This window comes from Poecilia reticulata, linkage group LG15 (genome assembly GCF_000633615.1).
Source record: "Poecilia reticulata strain Guanapo linkage group LG15, Guppy_female_1.0+MT, whole genome shotgun sequence".
NCBI lineage: Eukaryota > Metazoa > Chordata > Actinopteri > Cyprinodontiformes > Poeciliidae > Poecilia > Poecilia reticulata.
In genome coordinates this window covers 11,128,910-11,148,634 of record NC_024345.1, presented here as the reverse complement: position 1 = coordinate 11,148,634, position 19,725 = coordinate 11,128,910, and the positions used below count along the sequence as shown (strand labels likewise).

The window sequence follows — 19,725 nt, the reverse complement described above, 5'->3', positions numbered from 1 at the left end:
AGTAAACAGCCTGGCTCATTTCAGGCTTCGTGGTTCTGCTGGTCCATGAGATTTGTTGCTGGAGAGTAAAAGCGCCTTCTGCAGCTGCACTACGATCTCCTCTTCTGTTTAATTGTACAAACAGGGCAGGACGGGCTCTGCAGAAATATCTGCGGCCAGGTGGTTCATACTTGTTCACGGGATTCCAACAAACCCGTGTGTCTTGCCTCTTTAATTGGATACATATCCTCCCCAAAGAAAGATGTCAAGGTTTCTGCTACCAGTGGGTTGTTTTATTAAGCGTTACAATGGAAATACGACTGGAGCGGTCCCTCTTTAGAATCTGAAGAAAGCACGGCGCAGTAGGTTACTGGATCAGACGGACAAATTAAATAGAAATGGAGATGTGAGTCTTTTATTAGAATAGCATTTACATGTTCTTTTATTTCTGTAATTATAGTAAAATTGTTACACATTGGATTATACATCAAGCATGTTTTTGGTTAATTTTGATGATTACGGCCAAACATTTGCTGAATACACAAGACCAATAAATGTTTTTGAATAAAAATCATTGAGTAGGTATTACGTACATATATAAATGTTGGATTATAAATGAAAAAAAAAAAATATATATATATATACATTTATTATAAACTAATAAAGACTACTCAAATTAATCAAATTATCACCAGTGGTGGTAGTGTAGAAGTTTGTCATCTTAACCGAGTTCCCTCTTTAAATACTAATATTCACTGTCAGTACTCGAAATTAATTATTATTAAGCTAATTGATGAATAAGCAGCGCATCCCCTCACTCCCTCCTTGCCCTCCCTCCCTTTCTCTGTGCAGCTCATAAACATTCAGTCGCTGTATAATGATGATTATGAACTTAAAAAGAAAAGTCAGGAAGAAATCTCCATAAGAAAGTCTTGTAGTAATCCTCTCTCTGTGTTTAATTGCATAAAGCACCGTTGGCGAGATGTGGATCAATGTGGCAATTAAATACCTGATCTCAATAAAGCATTCATGAACATGACTTCTGTGTTACCAGGCCTTTACCATTTTTTTTATATAGTATTGGTGACTCATCATTGTAATGTGGTGGATTCAATTGCCATGGGGTTTAGGACATTTGAGTTTACATTGATACTATAAATATTACAGCAGATACTTGGCAACTTAAGGTACAAAGTCCGCCTAGGATATAAAATCTGAATCCATAATAAAACCCATTAGCAGAGGGAAGCACACATGCTTAGACTTTGGACCTTTTAAAACACTGAGGACCAATGGCATCAGAGGGTGACAGTTCCCCAAATCATCACTGAGTGAGAAAACTTTAAATCGGACACCAGGCAATCAGGATTGTGTGCTTATCAACTGTTCCTGACAAACTTTGGGGCCTTGATTCCCAAATGAACAGCCTTGTCCATTTTTATCTCTTTAGCTAAGTTTATCCTTGTTGTTTTTGCATCTTTTCCTAACAAACTTTTCCTTTTGCGTCCAACTTTCCATAAATATTCATGGAAACAGCTCCCTTTAAACAGCGAGTTTTGTTAGCAATGACCTTTTTTTACAGTTTACCTCCTTAAGGATGATGGTTTATATATCTGTATTGCCCTCTGTTTATCTGTTTGAATGCACAACCTTGCACCCGGCTGCTCTCTTAATCTTCAGAAAGTGCTTATTGCATATGCTCCTCGCAGGCCTTAAAGCAGCTGCGTTGGCTGTTAGAGGTGCTCAGGCTTTGCTTTATGGTTAAATGATCTGGGTCAGGCCCGACCTTTTGGGAGTTTAACGCAGTGGATGGATTACGGCTCGCCCCCTGAATACGAATGCTTATAAGTGTCTGATCTGTGATCAGGAATTTTTTTTTTCCCCTGATGCATAGGCAACAAAAAGACTGACTCTGACCTTAACATACTTGACATACTTTTTGATGATTTTTCTTGACATGCTATACTATTTTTCTACATTATCTCTCACAACATTACCATTTCTATATAGATAAAGTAACAAACGAAATGAGTTACTTTTCACTGTGTAGTTGGTCATTTTCAGTGGTGTTTATTGTCGACTGGTGAGACTGAGTGAGACTTGGTGAGACTTTTTTTATAAGAAAATATAAATGGTTTTGTCCGTTTTATTGAAGCTGTTGAGGCTTATCTTTTTTTTTAAAAAGAAAATCCATCTCCATTTTGTGTTTCAGAAATAAAAAAAATAAAAAAACCTAATTAAAGAAATAATCGCAAACTTCAGACACATCCAGCTTTACTTTGAATCAATGATCTTCGAGACTTCAATGCCTCATTTCTCTTTTCATAAAGGATTTCAGCTAAAAAATTTTGAAAAGTGATGTGAACCAAGCAAAATGTCTTGCCTATAAAACATCTGGCCCTTTTTCATTTGCTTTTTTAGAGGACAATATACAAAAAGTAAAGTACAAACTACTTCCACTATTAGCACAGCATAATTAGCTGTAATTATGAGACTTGAACATGAAGTTGAGTGTTTAAGTCTTGAAGCCCTACAACATCTTTGAAACTCTTATTTTGTAGTAACTACACTTTGATAAATTTTAAGTTTATATAACAGTAACTCCAAAATAAGAGAAAATACAAACAGTATGAGTTAGAAAATAAGCTGCCACTATTTTTTAACTTTGCATGAGGCAGGATTTCCTTTACCTGGTAGAAAAACAAAACAAGAAAAAACAAATCTGTAATTCTTAAAGATTCAGTTTGAGATAAAAAGCAAAAGAAGTAGTCTCGGGTAAATGCATTGTTACACCGACATAGGCTCTGTTTGTTGTTACAAACCTCAAGCTATCAAATACTTATGCACTCTAAATTTGTCTCGCACTCCAACTGAAGGCAGATCCATCCCTTCCAAAAAAAATAAACCGCAATCTGATCTCAAGGAAGCGGGATGTGCCAAATTCAAGGCCTTCTTTGAGAACCGCTCGCAACCACAGGAGTCGGGCTCCACACTGCAGAGTTAACTAACAAATGATGCTCCCACTGATTGCTTGTGTATCTCCCAACATGTCAGAGGAGTGGATTTTAATAAGTCTACCTATAAATGCACTCTCCTCGCCTAGCAACTCAAACTCCTCCAGCATCCCATCCAAAATGATACCAGTTTAGCAGCATCACGCTGTTGCCTTCATTTGTATTCTAGGCCAGGGGGAAAAAAAAAGAAAAATCCAATGTTCTGCTTGGCTGCAAGTGTTTTCTTCTGTTCAGCGCCACAGAAAAAAACCCCAAGAAGGAACAGCACTTTGTGTGCTTTTTAATTTTTCCTGGCCTCCCTCATTAGCACTGAGAGAGAGGTGTACGCAGAGCTGGCTGCAATAAATCAGAGCAAGGAATGAGGGACGAGATACGGAAGGTGTGCCCATGTCTGGACATCCTTCTGTGTGCAGTGTATGCTGTTTGTGCCAGCACTACGCTTCCCTGCACCAACACCATGCTCTCTGTGTCTGGTTAATGATTCATGCTGGGATAAACACTTCCAGGTCATGGCCAGCTTTATTCCATCTGAGAGATGAGTTCAGTTCAGGTGCCAAGGAACAACTGTGCTGCATGCTGGAATATTTTAATGTAACGAGAAAGAAACCTAAACACGGGGTTGGGAAATTTAGCAAATGCGTGAGTATTTAGGAGTACTTAGGAGTATTTAGGAAAGCTCCTTTTTTTTTTGAGCACTTCTCTTCATGTGCGACACATACATCCACGCCTTGTTGTCCAACCATCTCAGTCAGAGGGTTTTGTAAGTTTCTGATTGCTCTTGCTGTGCAGTCTTACATTCCTCAATATCTTCTCTTTTTCATTTTTGATGTTTTTCCATTAGCTTTCTATGTCCCACGACTCTTCCCTGTACAGAGCTTATACACATTTTACAAACGGAAACAAAATAATTTTGCCCATCGATTGAGAATGATTTGCCATTCTGATTTTGGCGCATCGGAGAAAACCTCAATGCAACAAATTTTGCAACAGTGATTCCTCTCGGGGTGGGGGCAGACTGTTCCCAAGGCATAAATACTTTTCATGGCACCATAGTGTTAGCTTTGAAACCAAGAAAGAGACTCTTCCAAACAAGAACCACAGGACAGCACTTGTGTGTCCAAACACAGACGATGTTAGCTTTTAAAGCAGAATGGGTGGAAATTGGTCTCACTTTCTCCAGAGTTTGATAACTTAAAGTGCCTCAGGTAGAACATCTAAATCAAAAGCAGGATGTATATAGAGCCAGCTGAGCAAATTTCTTCTGTCACTGCTTTAATTTCTGTGTGGGAAATTTATAGTCCCAGCATTTTTCGGTTTCTTGCCTTAACATTAAAATTAAGTTGTTTTTTTTTTGTGGTGTGTGTGCGTTTGTGTGTGTGTGTGTCACTGTCATTTTTCAAACTGTGACACCAACATTGACAAAACAACTAAGGAACACAAAATGCTACTGACAGCTTAGTGTCATGAGACATATGGTTTCGCCATCAGAAAGCTGAGGGTGAAATGTGTGCAACACTTGCATGTGCGGGAAGTGTGTGCGCACGTCGCGTCCTGCGAGCCGACATGTCAACATCGATAAATTTCCCGAGCACAAAAAGCCAACATGGCTATCTCTATCATATCCCATTATAGCATGTCAGCTAGGCTGCTTTTAAATCATTATCCACAAATACCGGTGACAATAAGATAGTAGAAGCCCTGGGATGAAAGAACAATCCGTAGCTAGGGCTAATGTTTATTGCACTTTATGCTCAAGTGTCTGGAAGGTCTGATTTTAATGAGAAACACCTGGGCTTCAATTTTGACATGTGAATCCATTTTCTGACCTCATCTGACACACAATACACCAAGGAACACATGCTATGAACGCTCTTTTGAGCTCCTTTTGTCCGTCATACAATAGATATTTTTTTTTGTTATTACTTTTGTTGCAGATTTATTATCCAATACAGAGACATCTAAAAAGAAGGATCACAACACAGAGGAGCGGTGATGTGTTGAAATGAGCCATATCGGATAAGATTTGTTGAACCATTTCCTGAGATGAGATAAAAAAAGGAAAAATAAAAATCTGCTTTTGTTTTGCTCTGTTGCAAAGTCCTTGAAAGAGTGCCCAAAATATCCAGTATATTTACTACAGCAAGGTTTTTTTATGGCCTTCTTCCTTCCTTGAAATAAGATTTTGAAAAAGCCTGTTTGAGATGGCAGAGATTGCCAATGAAGTGGCAAGGTGAGGCGTTCGCAGCAACAGTTAAAATGTAGCAGGAGGAAAACGGGAAAATTCACCCACTTGTCCACCAGATGAAGGTCGTACGCTCCACGTTTAGAAATTGTGGCAAACTCACAAAGAAGCTCACATTTGAGGACTTGTCTATTCGCATGCTTAATGCCTCTTTTATTTAAAACAGACTATAAAAAAAAATATTTGGGAGTTTGATATCTGATTTGTTATAAGCCTTTTGCGACAAAGTTGAAAAATCTTCCCATTTACTTTACAGACAGGATGTGCTGTGGACATCGGTTTGCTTATATAGGTATTTCTGGGACACAGCCCTTACAAAAACATTCATTTCCTTTAGATCTATTTACATTTGGCTGGAGTTAAAAGTGAAAATAATTACAACCATGATTTAAATGGACCACTTTGCAGTTAAATTTCAGTTTCAATTTCTTAAGCACTAAAATTTATGAATGAGAGCAGCTCTTCTAAAATGCACTGCTAGTATTTTTTTTTCAGAACAGCTTAGATATTTTTATGCATTTCACAAAGAGATAAGACAAAGCAAGATGGAATATGCTCATTTTGCAAACAGCATCCCAAAAAATAATAAAAAAATAACTGTCTTTACCACTGTTTGAATACAAGCTACTGAGGCGAATGTGTGGAGAATAACATATCGCACCACCGCATTTGCATAGAAACAATGTGAAGCCACAAGCAATGGTTTATAGTTTCATCACATGCCGCTGCTTCTGCCTGTTCAGATCCATATGCTGCATCTTAGACGATACATTTAGCCTCATAAACTCCACATTTGAACAACTGCTGTCAAAATTTTTGCAATAATTTTATTATTTCAGTCTCACATATAAGTAGCTATAAAGAAAAAGCTAAATATGCAACATAGCATAAAATAGAGTTTTATTACTTGACAGTCCAGTAGCAATCAAGCAATAGCAATCTCCTCCTGATTTCTATTTTGTTGACACTTTATCAAACTACACAAACCCATTTGAAGATTTCAGTCAGTGATGTTGAACTGAGCAGAAAGCCACGATTCCTTGAGCAGGAAGCTAAAGTTTAGGAACGCCGATTCACTTATTTCAGGCTCTACAGAATAATTAAAACCCGCAAACGCACCTACTGAACGTCAGTATTTTTAAGGTCAACTCCTTCTCCAGCGTTGCTACAAAGCTGAAACCACATCCTATTAAAGAACATCGGTGACAGACTGCGGCTGTGCCTCTCTTCAGATCTGTTGTTCAAGACCCAACGTTAATTTAAGTCTCTCTTAACAGAGCGCATCAGTGATTAAAAAAAAAAAAAAACTGTCTACATCTGTTTTTCATAAATCAGTGTTTAATTAGGTGAGATCCTCTGAAAACTGGGCACACCTAGCAGAGCTTTATTTAACATATACTCCAGCTTCACATAAATCAGCCTCCGCTTTAATGTCTCCTGTCGTCATTAGGTGATGTCTCTGCACTCTTCTCTTTTGTCTTCCTCTTCTGCCATCTCTTCTGTTAGATTTCATCTATTACTATTTCATACAGGGTGCTTTATAATGTTGGAGTAGCCCCCCATAGCTCTACATCTTTTTCTCATTGTTGACCTTTCCTCTCTACATCCATCTCCTCTTGTCCCTTTTTTTTATCCCTCCCATTGCACCCCTCTGCTCTGTCCTGTCTCTCTCTCTGTGTTCCTGTCATCACATTTTAACCCTCCTGCCATCCTGAACAGCATCTCTATCTCCTCTAACGTCACTTGGCAGCAGGCACGAGTGCTTGTTACCGTTGCGGGCTGGTTTAGCTGCCATGGAGGAGGCAGACCTCACCCAGCTTCCGCGCCCCATCCATCAACCGCCCTGCAGAGCTAGCACACCATCTGACACCGCCTATTTTGTTGTTTTTTTTCCTCCACATCAACACCTTCAGATGGCTGCCGTGGTTTTGGAGCAGCAGAAAGAGGCGCTAAGGGCCCAAATATTTTACTTTTATTAAAATGGTGGAGAACCTGTGAGATTAAAAGTCACAATATGCCTGTGCAAGACAGAAGAAAATATTTGAATAAAACAAAAACCTGCTTTCCTGCATTTTATTAATTCATAATATGTATTATATGTATTTAGTGCAATTGCAAACCACGCAGGCTTTTAAAAAGTACAATACTTTATTTTACTCAATGTATTTTCATATATAATTCCAATCCTCTTGCATCTAATAGTCTTGCTTCAGGGAAAAAAACAAAACACAAAAAAAAAAATCCTAATCAGAATTGCTTGGGTGCAGAGTTCTTGGTGGTTTTTCTACCTTGCAGTATTTGGGTTATTTTTCGCAAACACCCTCAGTTTACTTTGGGTCAACACATTTTGTTATTGGGAGAGATAACTCTTGGATGTCATCCACTTACATGTTTAGTTAAAGCTGCACTGCACCAATCACCCTAAAATTTAAGCATTCTTGGGGATGAATGGGCTACATTATTTGAAGGAATTTAAATGCATATATATATATATATATGTGTTACTATGAATTTATTCAGTATGACGTCACCGTCATCAAGAAAATGAATCCTTGTCAAAATAAATCATAAGCCCCAAATTATTCATAACCCTGGCAGATACTTCTAGTAATTGACACAATATTCCACAAAAATACATAAAACAATGTGAAAGAACAATAGCTTGTGGTTTACTCACTTTTTATCTGGAAAATGTCATGTCAAAAATTATCAGTTGATCTTTATCAATATGAAAGTTATCAAATCTTTCTTCAAATTTGCATGCTTCCACTGCTATCTGGATCATTTGTACTCACTGCACAGATTCTCTAAAAGGTTCAAGTTGACTCTTTGGTAGGGTCTCTTCAGAACATTACTTTTATTTTCTTTCAGAAGAAATAGTTTGGTAAAGTTAAAAGCTTAAACCAGAATCATCCAGAGATATGAATGCTATCTGGCCTGTGTGAAATCTCAACAATAATAGAGTGAATAAATTGAATTCTTGTTTTATTTGAGCTCCTGTACTTTTTGTTTTGCTGAACACATTACTTTGGCCTGGTTGGACAATTGCATCTACATTTATGGTCGTCTTGGCTCCTCTTTGCCTTTCCTTGTAATTTTTAGCAGAGTCATTGTGGTCCCTTTATGTCCCTTTGTTGTTATTTTTGCAGTACTAGGAGTCATCCCAAGTTTCTCTATAGCCTCCATGTGTCTCTTTGAGGTTATTTTCTGCATCTCTTGGCCTGTTTACTAGTCCAACCATGGGTACTGAAAATGAAAAAGTATAGAGGATAGCACAACAGAGCAGAGGGAAATGGGAAACAATTAAGCTCAACAATTACTGAAAGATGGATTTCGAGAACTGAAAGGTAGAAAGCATAAAAGAACGTAGGTTTATGAGCTAAATTCCTGCTACTCTGCTGGAAGAGACAGAGTCCATATAAACACTGGACATCCAATACTATCCCCAAATATCCATTAAACAGTCTGGCACTTATAATGATCCTCTAGGACATAATTATCAAATATTGGCATAATTATATACTCCACATGTCTGTACAACCTATGAAAACACAATCGAAGAGGCATCAAAAAATCTATGAATTAACAAATCCATGAAATTTAAATATTAAATAATTTGAATCGCTTATTTCTCGTCGCCCAAGATTCCTCGTGTTAATTGTATTTGTGAGGTTATGGGAGGACGTCTGCATTCAACTTAGTGTGTGTGTGTGTGTGTGTGCGCGCGTGTGTGTGTGTGTGTGGGGGGGGAGGGGGTGCGTGTGGGGGTGTGCGTGTGTGTGTGTGTACCAGAACAGAACTACCAGAAACTAAGAAAAGATCAAGGCAATATGTCATTAATGAGACCTAAAAGCCTTGATGTATCCACAACCTGTGCACCAATTTATTTGGCAGCAAGTACTTAACTTTTAGATTTATGGTGCAGCATCCACAAGAAGCTAATTGGACTGCAAGTGATGTTTTTGACCTACTGCTGGTTAAAGCTTCTTTTCATGTTTGCTCACATGAGACAGAACAATTAACACGAGTCAGTGCAGGGAATTGGCAAAAAGGTAAAAGGAACTGAAGATGGATAAGGGTTATTCTTTAGCATGCATTGCCTCACAAAAAGTATTTATGCCACTTCAAATTCCTTGCCTTTCGTCACGTTACAAAGATTTCTTCACCATCATTTAGTGGGAAACACAAAATACAAAATAGTTGTGTGTAAAGAAAAGGATATATGATATAAAAAAAACTGTATGCAGAGTTAAGGTATTATGTTAGCTTACGTTCGGAGGTTAGACCCACATTTCAGCCTCACGTCTTGCTATGCCACAGTTTATTTAAACCTGGGTTCTCGAACTCCAGACCTCAAATGCCAGTGTCCTGCATCTTTTAGATTTCTCTCTGCTTCAGCAGAATTAGCACTAACATTAGCTCATTAGCAGAGCTGTGGAGCTCGAGTGCATGCTAGTGAGGAAGTTTAACCATTTCATTTAAGCAACACACCTAAAGGCTCCAGGACTCTGGACCTCAAGGAATGCAGCTTGAGACCACTGATCTAAACTCACAATCCATCACATCCTTTTTCCTAGTGTCATTCTTTATCTCTATCCACTCCTCTTTGTTCCAGGCTCTGTCTAAGTTGGCCTGGGAAAAGCTATTTCCTGAAGACTCCACCTGTTACTCCACCTATGCGTTGCCTCTTCCAAAGTCTTTATCAGTAAGTTTCCTCAGCTGACCCGTCCTCACACTCGATCGATCGATCCATCTTTTACGTTCAGCTCTTCGTTCAATAAACTTTAAAACTATTGTGAAAAAAACATTTCAGATTTTTGCCATGAGGTTTTCAGGCGTATTTACTCTAATCTGCCTTCAGAAATCTGCTAATGAGTGAGTAGAATTAACCCGTGTGTATTTTATTCCGAGCATGAAAACAGCTGTTTTTTAAAGGCCTTCGAGGTTTGTTGAAGAACATTAGTGGGTAGACAGCAGGAGTGTCACCAGACATCTCAAACTCAAAATACCTAGAGTCTACTTCAGGTCAAGTTAGGACTAGAAATATTACATGGTAAAATGGCTAATGGTAAATGTCCTGTACTTGTTTAGCACCTTATCAAGTCCATAGGAACCCAAAGCACTTCACACATAGTCAAAGAGCACCTGTGGCTACACTGACAGAGCTGAGGCTGCCCTGCACCGCCGCCACTGACCACCACCGGTAGGAAAGGCAGGTTTTACCCAAAAATACACACACACAGGCGGACAGAGCGGGGATTGAACCCAAAATCCATTGATTGATTCATACCACCGTCCCCTCCATTGTCTTTATTAATTGTATTTATTAATGGCAATTAATAAATTTTTTTTATCACTTGAAACTGTAGTTCAAGTGATAAAAGCACAAAGTGCAGTTGCTTCTGAACTGTAAATATGCTTTTGAACATAACTTTTTTTTTACTGTAAAGCAAAGGCTATTTGTGGCTTTTACACAAAGCACTGGAAAACTTGTGGAAGGATGGGAGTAATTGTCCCAAACATACAAAACTTGGCTCTGAGCTTAGGAATGCTCTGTTTCTAGCACATTAGGAACACATATGGATGTGCTAGAAACAGAAATGCTCTGTTTCTAGCACATCCATGCATGGAAAAAGGATCCATGCACGGATCCTTTCTCCACATTATTATAAAAGGGTTTGCAAATATTTGGAAAGCAGCTCCGTGTCTCTTCAAGTCTGCAAAATTCTTTCTGCAGCAATGACATCAATGTAATTCTCGCCACTGAATGTTGAGCCCAAATCAAAAACCAGCTGCGCCCAAATTTAGGGTCTGCATCCTTTAAAACGGGTGTTCAGAAAAGCAGCAATGGCGGCAAATTTATTTTTGCTGTATTACACTTAAATTACACAAAATGATTTTTTACAATGTTTTTAGGCGAGAATGTAGATGTATAGATCTCAAATATCTGCTCGGTTCATCAATAAATCACTTAATTGCAATATTGCTCTGACTTTTTCGGAGATGTCTCCTCCCGCAGCATTAACAGCCAGCTGTGCTCCATGTTCGGTACACCGAGAGAGAACCCATGTCTCCCTGCAAATCGTTTTAAAAACTCCCAATAGTTTTCCCCTATGAGTGGAGGTGAAACACAGATATTAAGTCAGGTAATAGCTGTAAATTTTTTTGGTTCACTAAACTATTTAATTTATTCCTGAGCAAATGGGTTTGACTGATTAAAGCCAAGCCTTCAAACATAGCAGTTTTACTTAACTGTAATGTCTTACTTCCTGAGATCTGGAGAGTATTTGAAAAGGAATAATTTGCTTACATTCCATGCTATACATACATTTTAGGATCAGACAAACAGATTTCTTTTTTTACTATGGAACAGCCTTTATTACAAAAGGTGAAGAATAATACAGAAATAAAGAGTAAAAAAACAACAAACTAAGAGTCCTTTTTTTTCTTCGGCGCTCTATGCTTCACGTTGTCACGGTTGCTAAGCAACATAACGCCRAGATGGAGGCTAGGCAGCTAGCCGGAGGCTACAGGTTGTCTCTTCTGGTCGTCCATATTCGTGGCCTTCGAAGGACCCGTCTTCCGTAGACCGGGCCGTTTCCCACATAGACATAGTAAAAGGAGACATAGTAAAAGGACAGACGCCTAATGGACTGTTCTCATCTTATCAATACATATTTATATAAATATAKACAGAAATAAATAATGATTAATATTGAATAATAATAAGGTATACATGTTTAGCACACACACACTCACCTACACGCACGCATGTACGCGCACACATAGGTTTTTTCATGTTTTCCAGCAGACGAGTTCTAGCTTAAGAGTGATTAGGTCCAAAGTCTGATGCGAGATTCATCGGATATTCATCCATGCTGTGCAGTGAATCTGTCTCTCCTTCTCCCTTCTTCCTCACATCGAGTCTTAGGGAAACCTTCAAAACAAAAACGAGAAATTTGGGAGGTATCTTACTTTGACAGAGTGAAATAAATAATAGCCATTGCCACCTGTGTAAACTTTGCTGGTGAATGTTACAACATGTAATATGATTTTTTATAATATATATTATATTGTTTCATTTCTAGTAGGCTCTTGTATCAGATAATCTAAGTCAATGTTAGAAAATAACTGAAACTTTTTAAGATAATCTCGGTTAGCTTTCAGAGTGGGAGCTGAACACCAAGCACTATAGTGCTGAGCTAGCATTAGCTGGTATTTCGCCGGTGGACATAAATACAGTAAAGTAATATTCTAATCACAAAATATACACAATAATATGTCCATCTTACTTGCAAAACGTTGTCTGTCGAGCCCTCACGTCAATAGTCCGTCGATCTGATCAACAATATCGCAGTGCTGAGGCATCTTCTGCTGTTTTGGTCGAGCAAAGCAGGAGGGTCATTTGTTTGCGTCTCTTTTTTTTGTTTGCGTCTCTTATTTTGTTTGCTGCATTTTATTTGCTTTTTAATTGCGTCATCTCTTCTTGCTTGCTGCATTTAATTGGTTTGCGTCTCTTTTTTCGTTTGCATGTTTTCTCTGTTGCTGCGCATTTGCACCTGTCGGCCACCGTATAGATCAATGCTTTCATTAGAAAACAAAACAAAAATATTGTTTAAAGCAGTCCTGATAGTGACTTTTAAAGAACCACAACGTTGTTCTTTTATTCGTGTTAGCAGACACAATTTTCAGTGAGATAAAGTAATGTCTTCTTCAGCTGCTAATCTTTTCCAAAACGCAAAGTCTGAAATGTGCAAGAGCACAACTGTCCAAACACAAATGGCCTTTGCTGCACACAGCTTAGTCTGAGTTGTACCAATCACAGATACATAAAGAATAAAAAAAAGAAGGCCAGTCACAGACTTTGATCCTGTTAAATAGGCTGTGTAACTGCCACATTTTTATATTTACAACCACACATAAACTCCTCCTCTGAGGTTGAATTTGACATCCAAGTGTTTTTTATTTGGGTTAGAAAAATCGTCAATGCTTCACTGTCCTTGCCAGATGGGAAGAAGATCAACTGTCAGACTGTGATGTGTTTGCAGAGCTGAACAAGCCACTCGGATCACTTTCACACCAACATATTTTTCACTGCTTTCAACACAGACTGTGCTACGCAAGCGCCTTTTCAATTCATCCAAAACACAACGGCAGGGGTATGGCCAAAGAGTTATCATGAAAACACTACCGGAAATATGAAGTCCTAATTGAAGAAACGACACAATGTGTTTAATGCAAAACTTCACCATGTCTGACAACATAAAACGTGTTAAGAAAACTCTGAGCTACCCAAAGTTTATGTTCGTCAAAGCAAATAATTTTTGCATATGGTGTTTGAAAGTTATCAACGCTTACTGAGAATTTATTAAGAAAATAATAAATGTCTTCTGGTGGCGGAAAAAAAAAAAAGAAAAGATGTTTTAGTTCATAATCGTTTCTTTTACAATTCCTGGCAGACTTTTTTATTTTCACAAGGTCAAATCAATCAAAGGTGAAACACATCTTGGTCTCACCTCTGCCATGTGTTCTGGGATTTGTCTGAGGTTGAAGCAGGTGCAGGCAGGATATTGGATCAATAGTAGTTGAAAATGCCAAATAAAACGGAGGTCGTTTATATTTCACTCGATTCTTGTCTTATGTTTTTATTGGGTGCAGTTGTGACAATGTAATGTTAGACCTGAGGTCACCTAAGAGGTATCAGAATATTTTTTTCATGCATGGATCCTTTATATATATACGCACACACGCACACGCACACACACACGCACACACACACACACACATTATCTTCTTTCTTGCTCTTTGACTCTTTGCCGGTGATTCTGAACCCATAACGAACAGAGAGCTCACAGAAACCTACCTGGTGAATGAAGACCTGAGCTCCTCGAGGGCTCATGAGCAGCACGGCCCGTCGCAGAGTGTCCCGGTACCGGTTCAGCTCCTCCGTGCGCATCGTGTTGAAGAGATCGGTAAACACTCGGCTGACGTTGCGGTCCACCCTCTGCAGGGACACATCCAGGCCTAGCCGAGACGCTTGGTCCATGAAGGTTTGCAGTCCTCGGATATCTGAGGGGAAAACCGACATGGTCAGAACCACAAATAATAAAAGAAACGGAGAACTCTTCAGGCTCTTTAGCCCTGGAGCATAAAACTTACAGATCTTGGTAAGCAGCCTGTCTTCAACACACGCAAACAACATTTTTAGGCTCCGTTCCAGGTGCTTGAAGGCAGATTTTGTTCTCTGCACCTGATCTAAAGCGTGACAAAACACAACGAGCACTCGTCGTTTTCTGCTTCCCGGCGTTTGCAGAATATGAACCTCCAGGCAGGTGTTGCCATCCCCAGAGAACTTTGTGCATGTGTCTAGTTTTAGTACACATAAAACCACTCCAAAAACAAAACATTCTGCACTCCGCACACAAATCAAAAGTGATGTGCAGCAGAGGGCTCCCGTTAAGCACAGCAGTCCCAGTGGTCACAGAGGGAAGCAGCTGCCCAGCATGTGCCAAGTCATGCTGCATTGTTAATGAGAGCTTAGAAAAATCACTGGGTCCTTACTTTTTGCATCCACCGAAGATTTGTGTTTGTGTTCAATCATGTTGCATCTTTAAAAGGGGTGATAAGTCATCTTTGTAGACAACGTTTCGAGAATAAAAAAAAAAATCATACAGTAAACATAAAAAAACCCACTACGTCCTCCTTCTACTACTCTACAGGAGAAAATGGAACTTTTTATTGTTGAATATTCAGGCAACAAAAGGGGAGGAAAAAAAATCCCCTGATCTAATTGGAGAAGTAAATTATGTTTTTTTTTTGTGTGGTTTTTCTTTTGTCAGTACCTTGGACAAACAAAAGTAGCAACATGATGAAGTACCATCTGAAGCAAACCATAAGAATTAGCTGTGCCGTTTGATTTTTCTTACAATTGATGTATTGCCATTTATCTTTCAGGTAGTAAATAGCTAACGGTTGCTGCTGGACTCTCCTCAGATTACAAATGCTCAAAGAGGAGAACAAAATGTGAAATTAAATCATTCATCATTCTGAAGTGTCAAACTCCTCCAGCAACCTTCTTTGAAATTCTTAAGAAATATGAAAGCACAATACTTTCGATTGCCTGAACTGAAGTTGTACACATAGATGGAGTACTTTGAATACAAACAGAGAAGTGTGCGCTGTTCTTTGACTGCATGTACAATATTCAGTTCATTGTTTTTCCGTCCTCTGTTTCACATCTTGACCCTTAAAATAGATATTTTTCGCTTCAAAGTACGTTGCATTCAAGAGTTACTTAGTAAAATAGCGAGCACAAACGGATAACTCTATTTTGTGCACACATCATCAGCTGTATTGATATTTTCACGATGGATATTTAAAGGGAGGGAGAACAGTCAACATCACCAGAATGTAATGCAGAGTGAAAAAGCGAGTAAAATATGAGAGGAGAATGTTAAAATTGTCAGTAAAAATGAATTACAGCACATAACATGGTGTTTAACATTTTCAAGAAAAAGTCAAGATCAAGATGGTGACATTTTAAAATGACTAACATTATTAATAACAGTATGGTTATATTACTGTAACTGCAGTCTCTTTATGAATTTTCTAGATGGTAAGTATTTTATCGGTCTTCCGACGGGCTGCCAACATCTTTGAATCCCACATTCCATGACAGATGAGGTCTTAAACTAGATATTAATGAAACATGGTTCTGCGATCCAGTTAGCCTTGCTGCTGCTGAAGCTTCTTGGTGGTCCACTGTGAAGCACATAGTGCCACCTTAGAGATCTCTCTCTAGGTATTGCTTTGCAACTAATTGGAAACTTTGAATGTGATAAGTTTTCACTCAAACCTGTTATCTTGCTTTTTTTTCTGAACACTGAAGTTCCTTCAAAGAAGGCGAAGCTGAACAGCAAACCTTTCACTACCAGGTTCAGCGCTTATGTTGAAACCAGTTATCAGCATTATCTGAAAAGAAACTATAACTACTTATATTTATAGCTATTTGTAACATTTGTTGTGTGGAATTTTAATTAGATTTTTATGAAAGTGTTATGATTTAGGTGTGCAAGGTGTGTAAAATCAGTACCATCTTTGTTTTGAATAGCAGCTAAAATTTTGGTCATCTAAAGTAAATCCTTTGGGCTAAAGTAAAAACCAGAACAACATAAAGACATTTTGCAAAAAGCAGACAAGGATTTTTAACCCCAAGAGTTTAGGGTTTCATGTGAACCTACTTCAGGGCTTCAATAGAAATGTTGGTTTTTAAAGTCAATACTTCAAACCCATTGGAAGCATTTCCACTGCTCAGCCCACGGCCATCAACAGGAGTGCAAAAAAGAAGATTAACAAGGAATTACAGAATTGATTACTTGTCACGATTAACCAAGCATCATTTTGAGAAACTGCCTCTGAAAGTTTTTTTTTATTTTAAAGCTCAACCTTTTTCAGCCTTCATTCTCACCCACTCTGTACATTTATCCTTCTGCTTCTTCTGGTTATCTGCTAAACAATACCTCAATCTTTAAAACCTGAGCTTAAAAAAGTAACCATGGCGATCCTCCGTCATGTTTTTTAGCCTCACATTGAACGTAAAGCAAACTCTCTCATGAATTTGAGAAAAGCAAAAATAACCATATCATGATCAAAAGGATGTTTGCTTTTTTTTTTTCTGTTTTTGCTTCACTGCGTTGTCAAGTAGTGGGAAAAAAAAGCATAGAAAACATTTTCTGCACCAGCCTGTTTACTCAAGACTTGCGTTGAACAGTGAAAGCAATCACTGCTATTCTTGCAATGATAGCGTCTGTTAATTATTTTCAATGTGGATTTTTTTTTTCGAATATCTGAAATCTAGCTCGCGCAAAGAACAATCAGAACACCCAGAGCAGAGAGAAATTACTCCTTCAGCTTTTTAATTGCTTATTATTACAGATTTAGCCGTCATGTCAGCACAGGGGTTTAAATTAAATACAATTTTGTGCTGTAAACAGATGAAGCACAAAATATATCTTACTTCATGGTTATGAGATTCATTCATCATATCCACATGGCAGTAAATCTGTTGATCGGGATTTCTGCTTGAAGAATATGCCAAGAATACTTACATTTGTAATAGCTTATGGGCAGTGATTATACCAACAAATAAAAATGTTTTACTTTTTTTTTTAGCTTTGGAACTTACAGACAAAAAAATGAGATCTGTTTAGTGTGATATTTAATCTGGTTTTGACTCTGAGTAACACAAATGTGGGAGGTTTTGCTATAGAAACAAGATCAACAAAAGAAAGTAATGGATGGAAAAAATGGTCAAAAGATAACACTAAGTAATCATGCAAAGAAATAGCTCAGCTAAGAAATAAATGCAACCCCCCCCACCCCCCAAAAAAAAAATCGTCATGGGTTACTAATACAGTAGCCCCTCTTGTCCTTTGTAATTTTCTAGGTTTTGTCTTGCAAAGTGATATTCATACAAAAGAACAAAAAAAACAACAAATAAAACCAGTTAAGATTGGAAGAAGAGAAAAAAAAATCAAAATCAGACAGACGTGTTTATCTAATCAAACAAAAACAGTAAAACCACAAATCGCACTGTAATGAGAGTTTCTTTTGACATCATGGTTCATTTATATTTTCATTACTATCTATATCAATGTCATGACCAATCAATTGCGAAAAAGCATACTGGTGAAAATCCCCTATAAACTTCTGGTATTTTAGGCAATTTGTTTGTCTCGTCACCAGAGACTCACCAATAAACTTCACAGATCTGATCATGGAATATTTTTTTTTCCTTCTTAATAAAAAGGAATACATCTACCATCAAAACAAGTCACTTTGTGTTCTAACTGGGTAGAACTCTGTTACAACACACAGTGTGGAAGTTATTACATCTTTGTTTTCTATGGCGAGAAGTCAGACTTTGAGGCTTGGCCACACCCACATGCTTGGATGCAGTAAAAAGCTTTTGATAACTTTGATCTCCAATTCCTGAAGATTATACTGGCTCATTTTGAAGTCTCTAAGTAGAGAGCTTTAGGAGGAGCTTGCTGAGATAAGTGTGTAAAGGAGACAAAATGGCAGTTTTAATCTAAAATGAGCAGCTTTCTCTGGGGTTGAAACATGGCTCCAATGGACTTTTTTTGTAGGCCTTGACAAGCTAGATGCGTGTTCTGAATGTCATAATCCTAGGTGAAAGCATGGCTTGAGGGTGATTGCTTTAATGGTTTTTAAGGTGTGGAGGAGGAATTGGGGGTGGTGAGAGGAACATTTTGTGCTGATACTCGTTTTTCCAAGTCACATACCTTCTAGTTGTGTCGCCCTTCTAATTAGGTGGTCATGGCTGCTTTCAATGTTAAAACTTTGCTCCATGAAGTGCATTAACGCATGAAAGCCCACAAATATCACCCTGCTTATTGACATCATATCTTTTTTCCATCATGTTACACTTTTTCTATGAAATGCCATCCACTTTTCTATCATCACCTTTGAGGATGACCAAAAATTTTTATTTTTTGGCTGAGAAGTTGATGCTGCTCTGATAAATTAAGAAGCTTGTCAAGTGTTTATATTTCAAAGCAGAACCAAATGAAATGCATTTTCTATCCCCTACTGGACTCATTTGGACCATTACTCTTTACTGAACCGGACATGGAAATTCACCACACTGGCTCACCCACATGACCCACCCAGTTTTATTTCTGTATCAACTGGACTGGCTTAAGGATGGCCAGCAGTGCCCCCTATTGGATGGCAGGCAAAATACAACAGTGGTTATTAATTCATCAAATGGAGCAAATTTTAATCTATAATTAATCTTAAGTTGATTACTTGCTCTTTTTGCAAGTAATCAATGGATGAGAGCCTCGGGTCACCTCTTGAAAAAAGGATAAAAGGCTTAAGCGTCGTTTTCATTCAGTGGCTGAGACATTTCAAGATGTGATATCTTTTAATATCATTATTCTTTTTTACTAGTATCAGAGAGAGCAAAGCAGGCCAATAAAAAACAAGTATCTCATCATCTAAGCAGTTCTTCATTTGAAAAACTGAAATTTTAGAACTAAAAACTCTATGTTTGCATTACCTCTAATTATCCATTTTTCTAAAAGACTTTAGTTACCATATCAAAAAATTTCTGAACATATTATGGCCTTTTTCTGCAACTCTTTCAGTTGTACTGCTCTTCTTGTCATTTAGTTCAATTTAAAAAAGTCACTTTTGATTTAAAACAACCGTAATCTAGTATTGATTGCCGTGTAAATATTAAAGACACAAGTATTTTAGGTTATGAGAGGAAAGAGTAATCCAAATAATGCAATTTTATTGACAGAAATTGTAATAGTTCAACATTGATTATTTTCTAAAATTTCTGTATCCTAAGCGGAAGCTCAGGATACAGCATTCTCCATTTCTTTTTATTTTTATTATATGCTTGCACATCATTGTATCAACAGACAGAAAAAAAAGAAATCTGCAGAAGAAAAATGTGCT

At 38.0% G+C, this 19,725-nt stretch overlaps 1 protein-coding gene across 2 annotated transcripts in view; it reads right to left on the bottom strand.

Moving 5' to 3' along the window:
- grid1a (glutamate receptor, ionotropic, delta 1a) overlaps positions 1 to 19,725 on the bottom strand; it is a 240,849-nt gene that overhangs the window by 67,918 nt on the left and 153,206 nt on the right. For both annotated transcript variants that reach the window (XM_017309069.1, XM_008429213.2), the window contains one exon: positions 14,099 to 14,304. In XM_017309069.1, the coding sequence (XP_017164558.1) occupies positions 14,099 to 14,304 (206 nt within the window). The remainder of the gene's footprint in view (positions 1 to 14,098; positions 14,305 to 19,725) is intronic.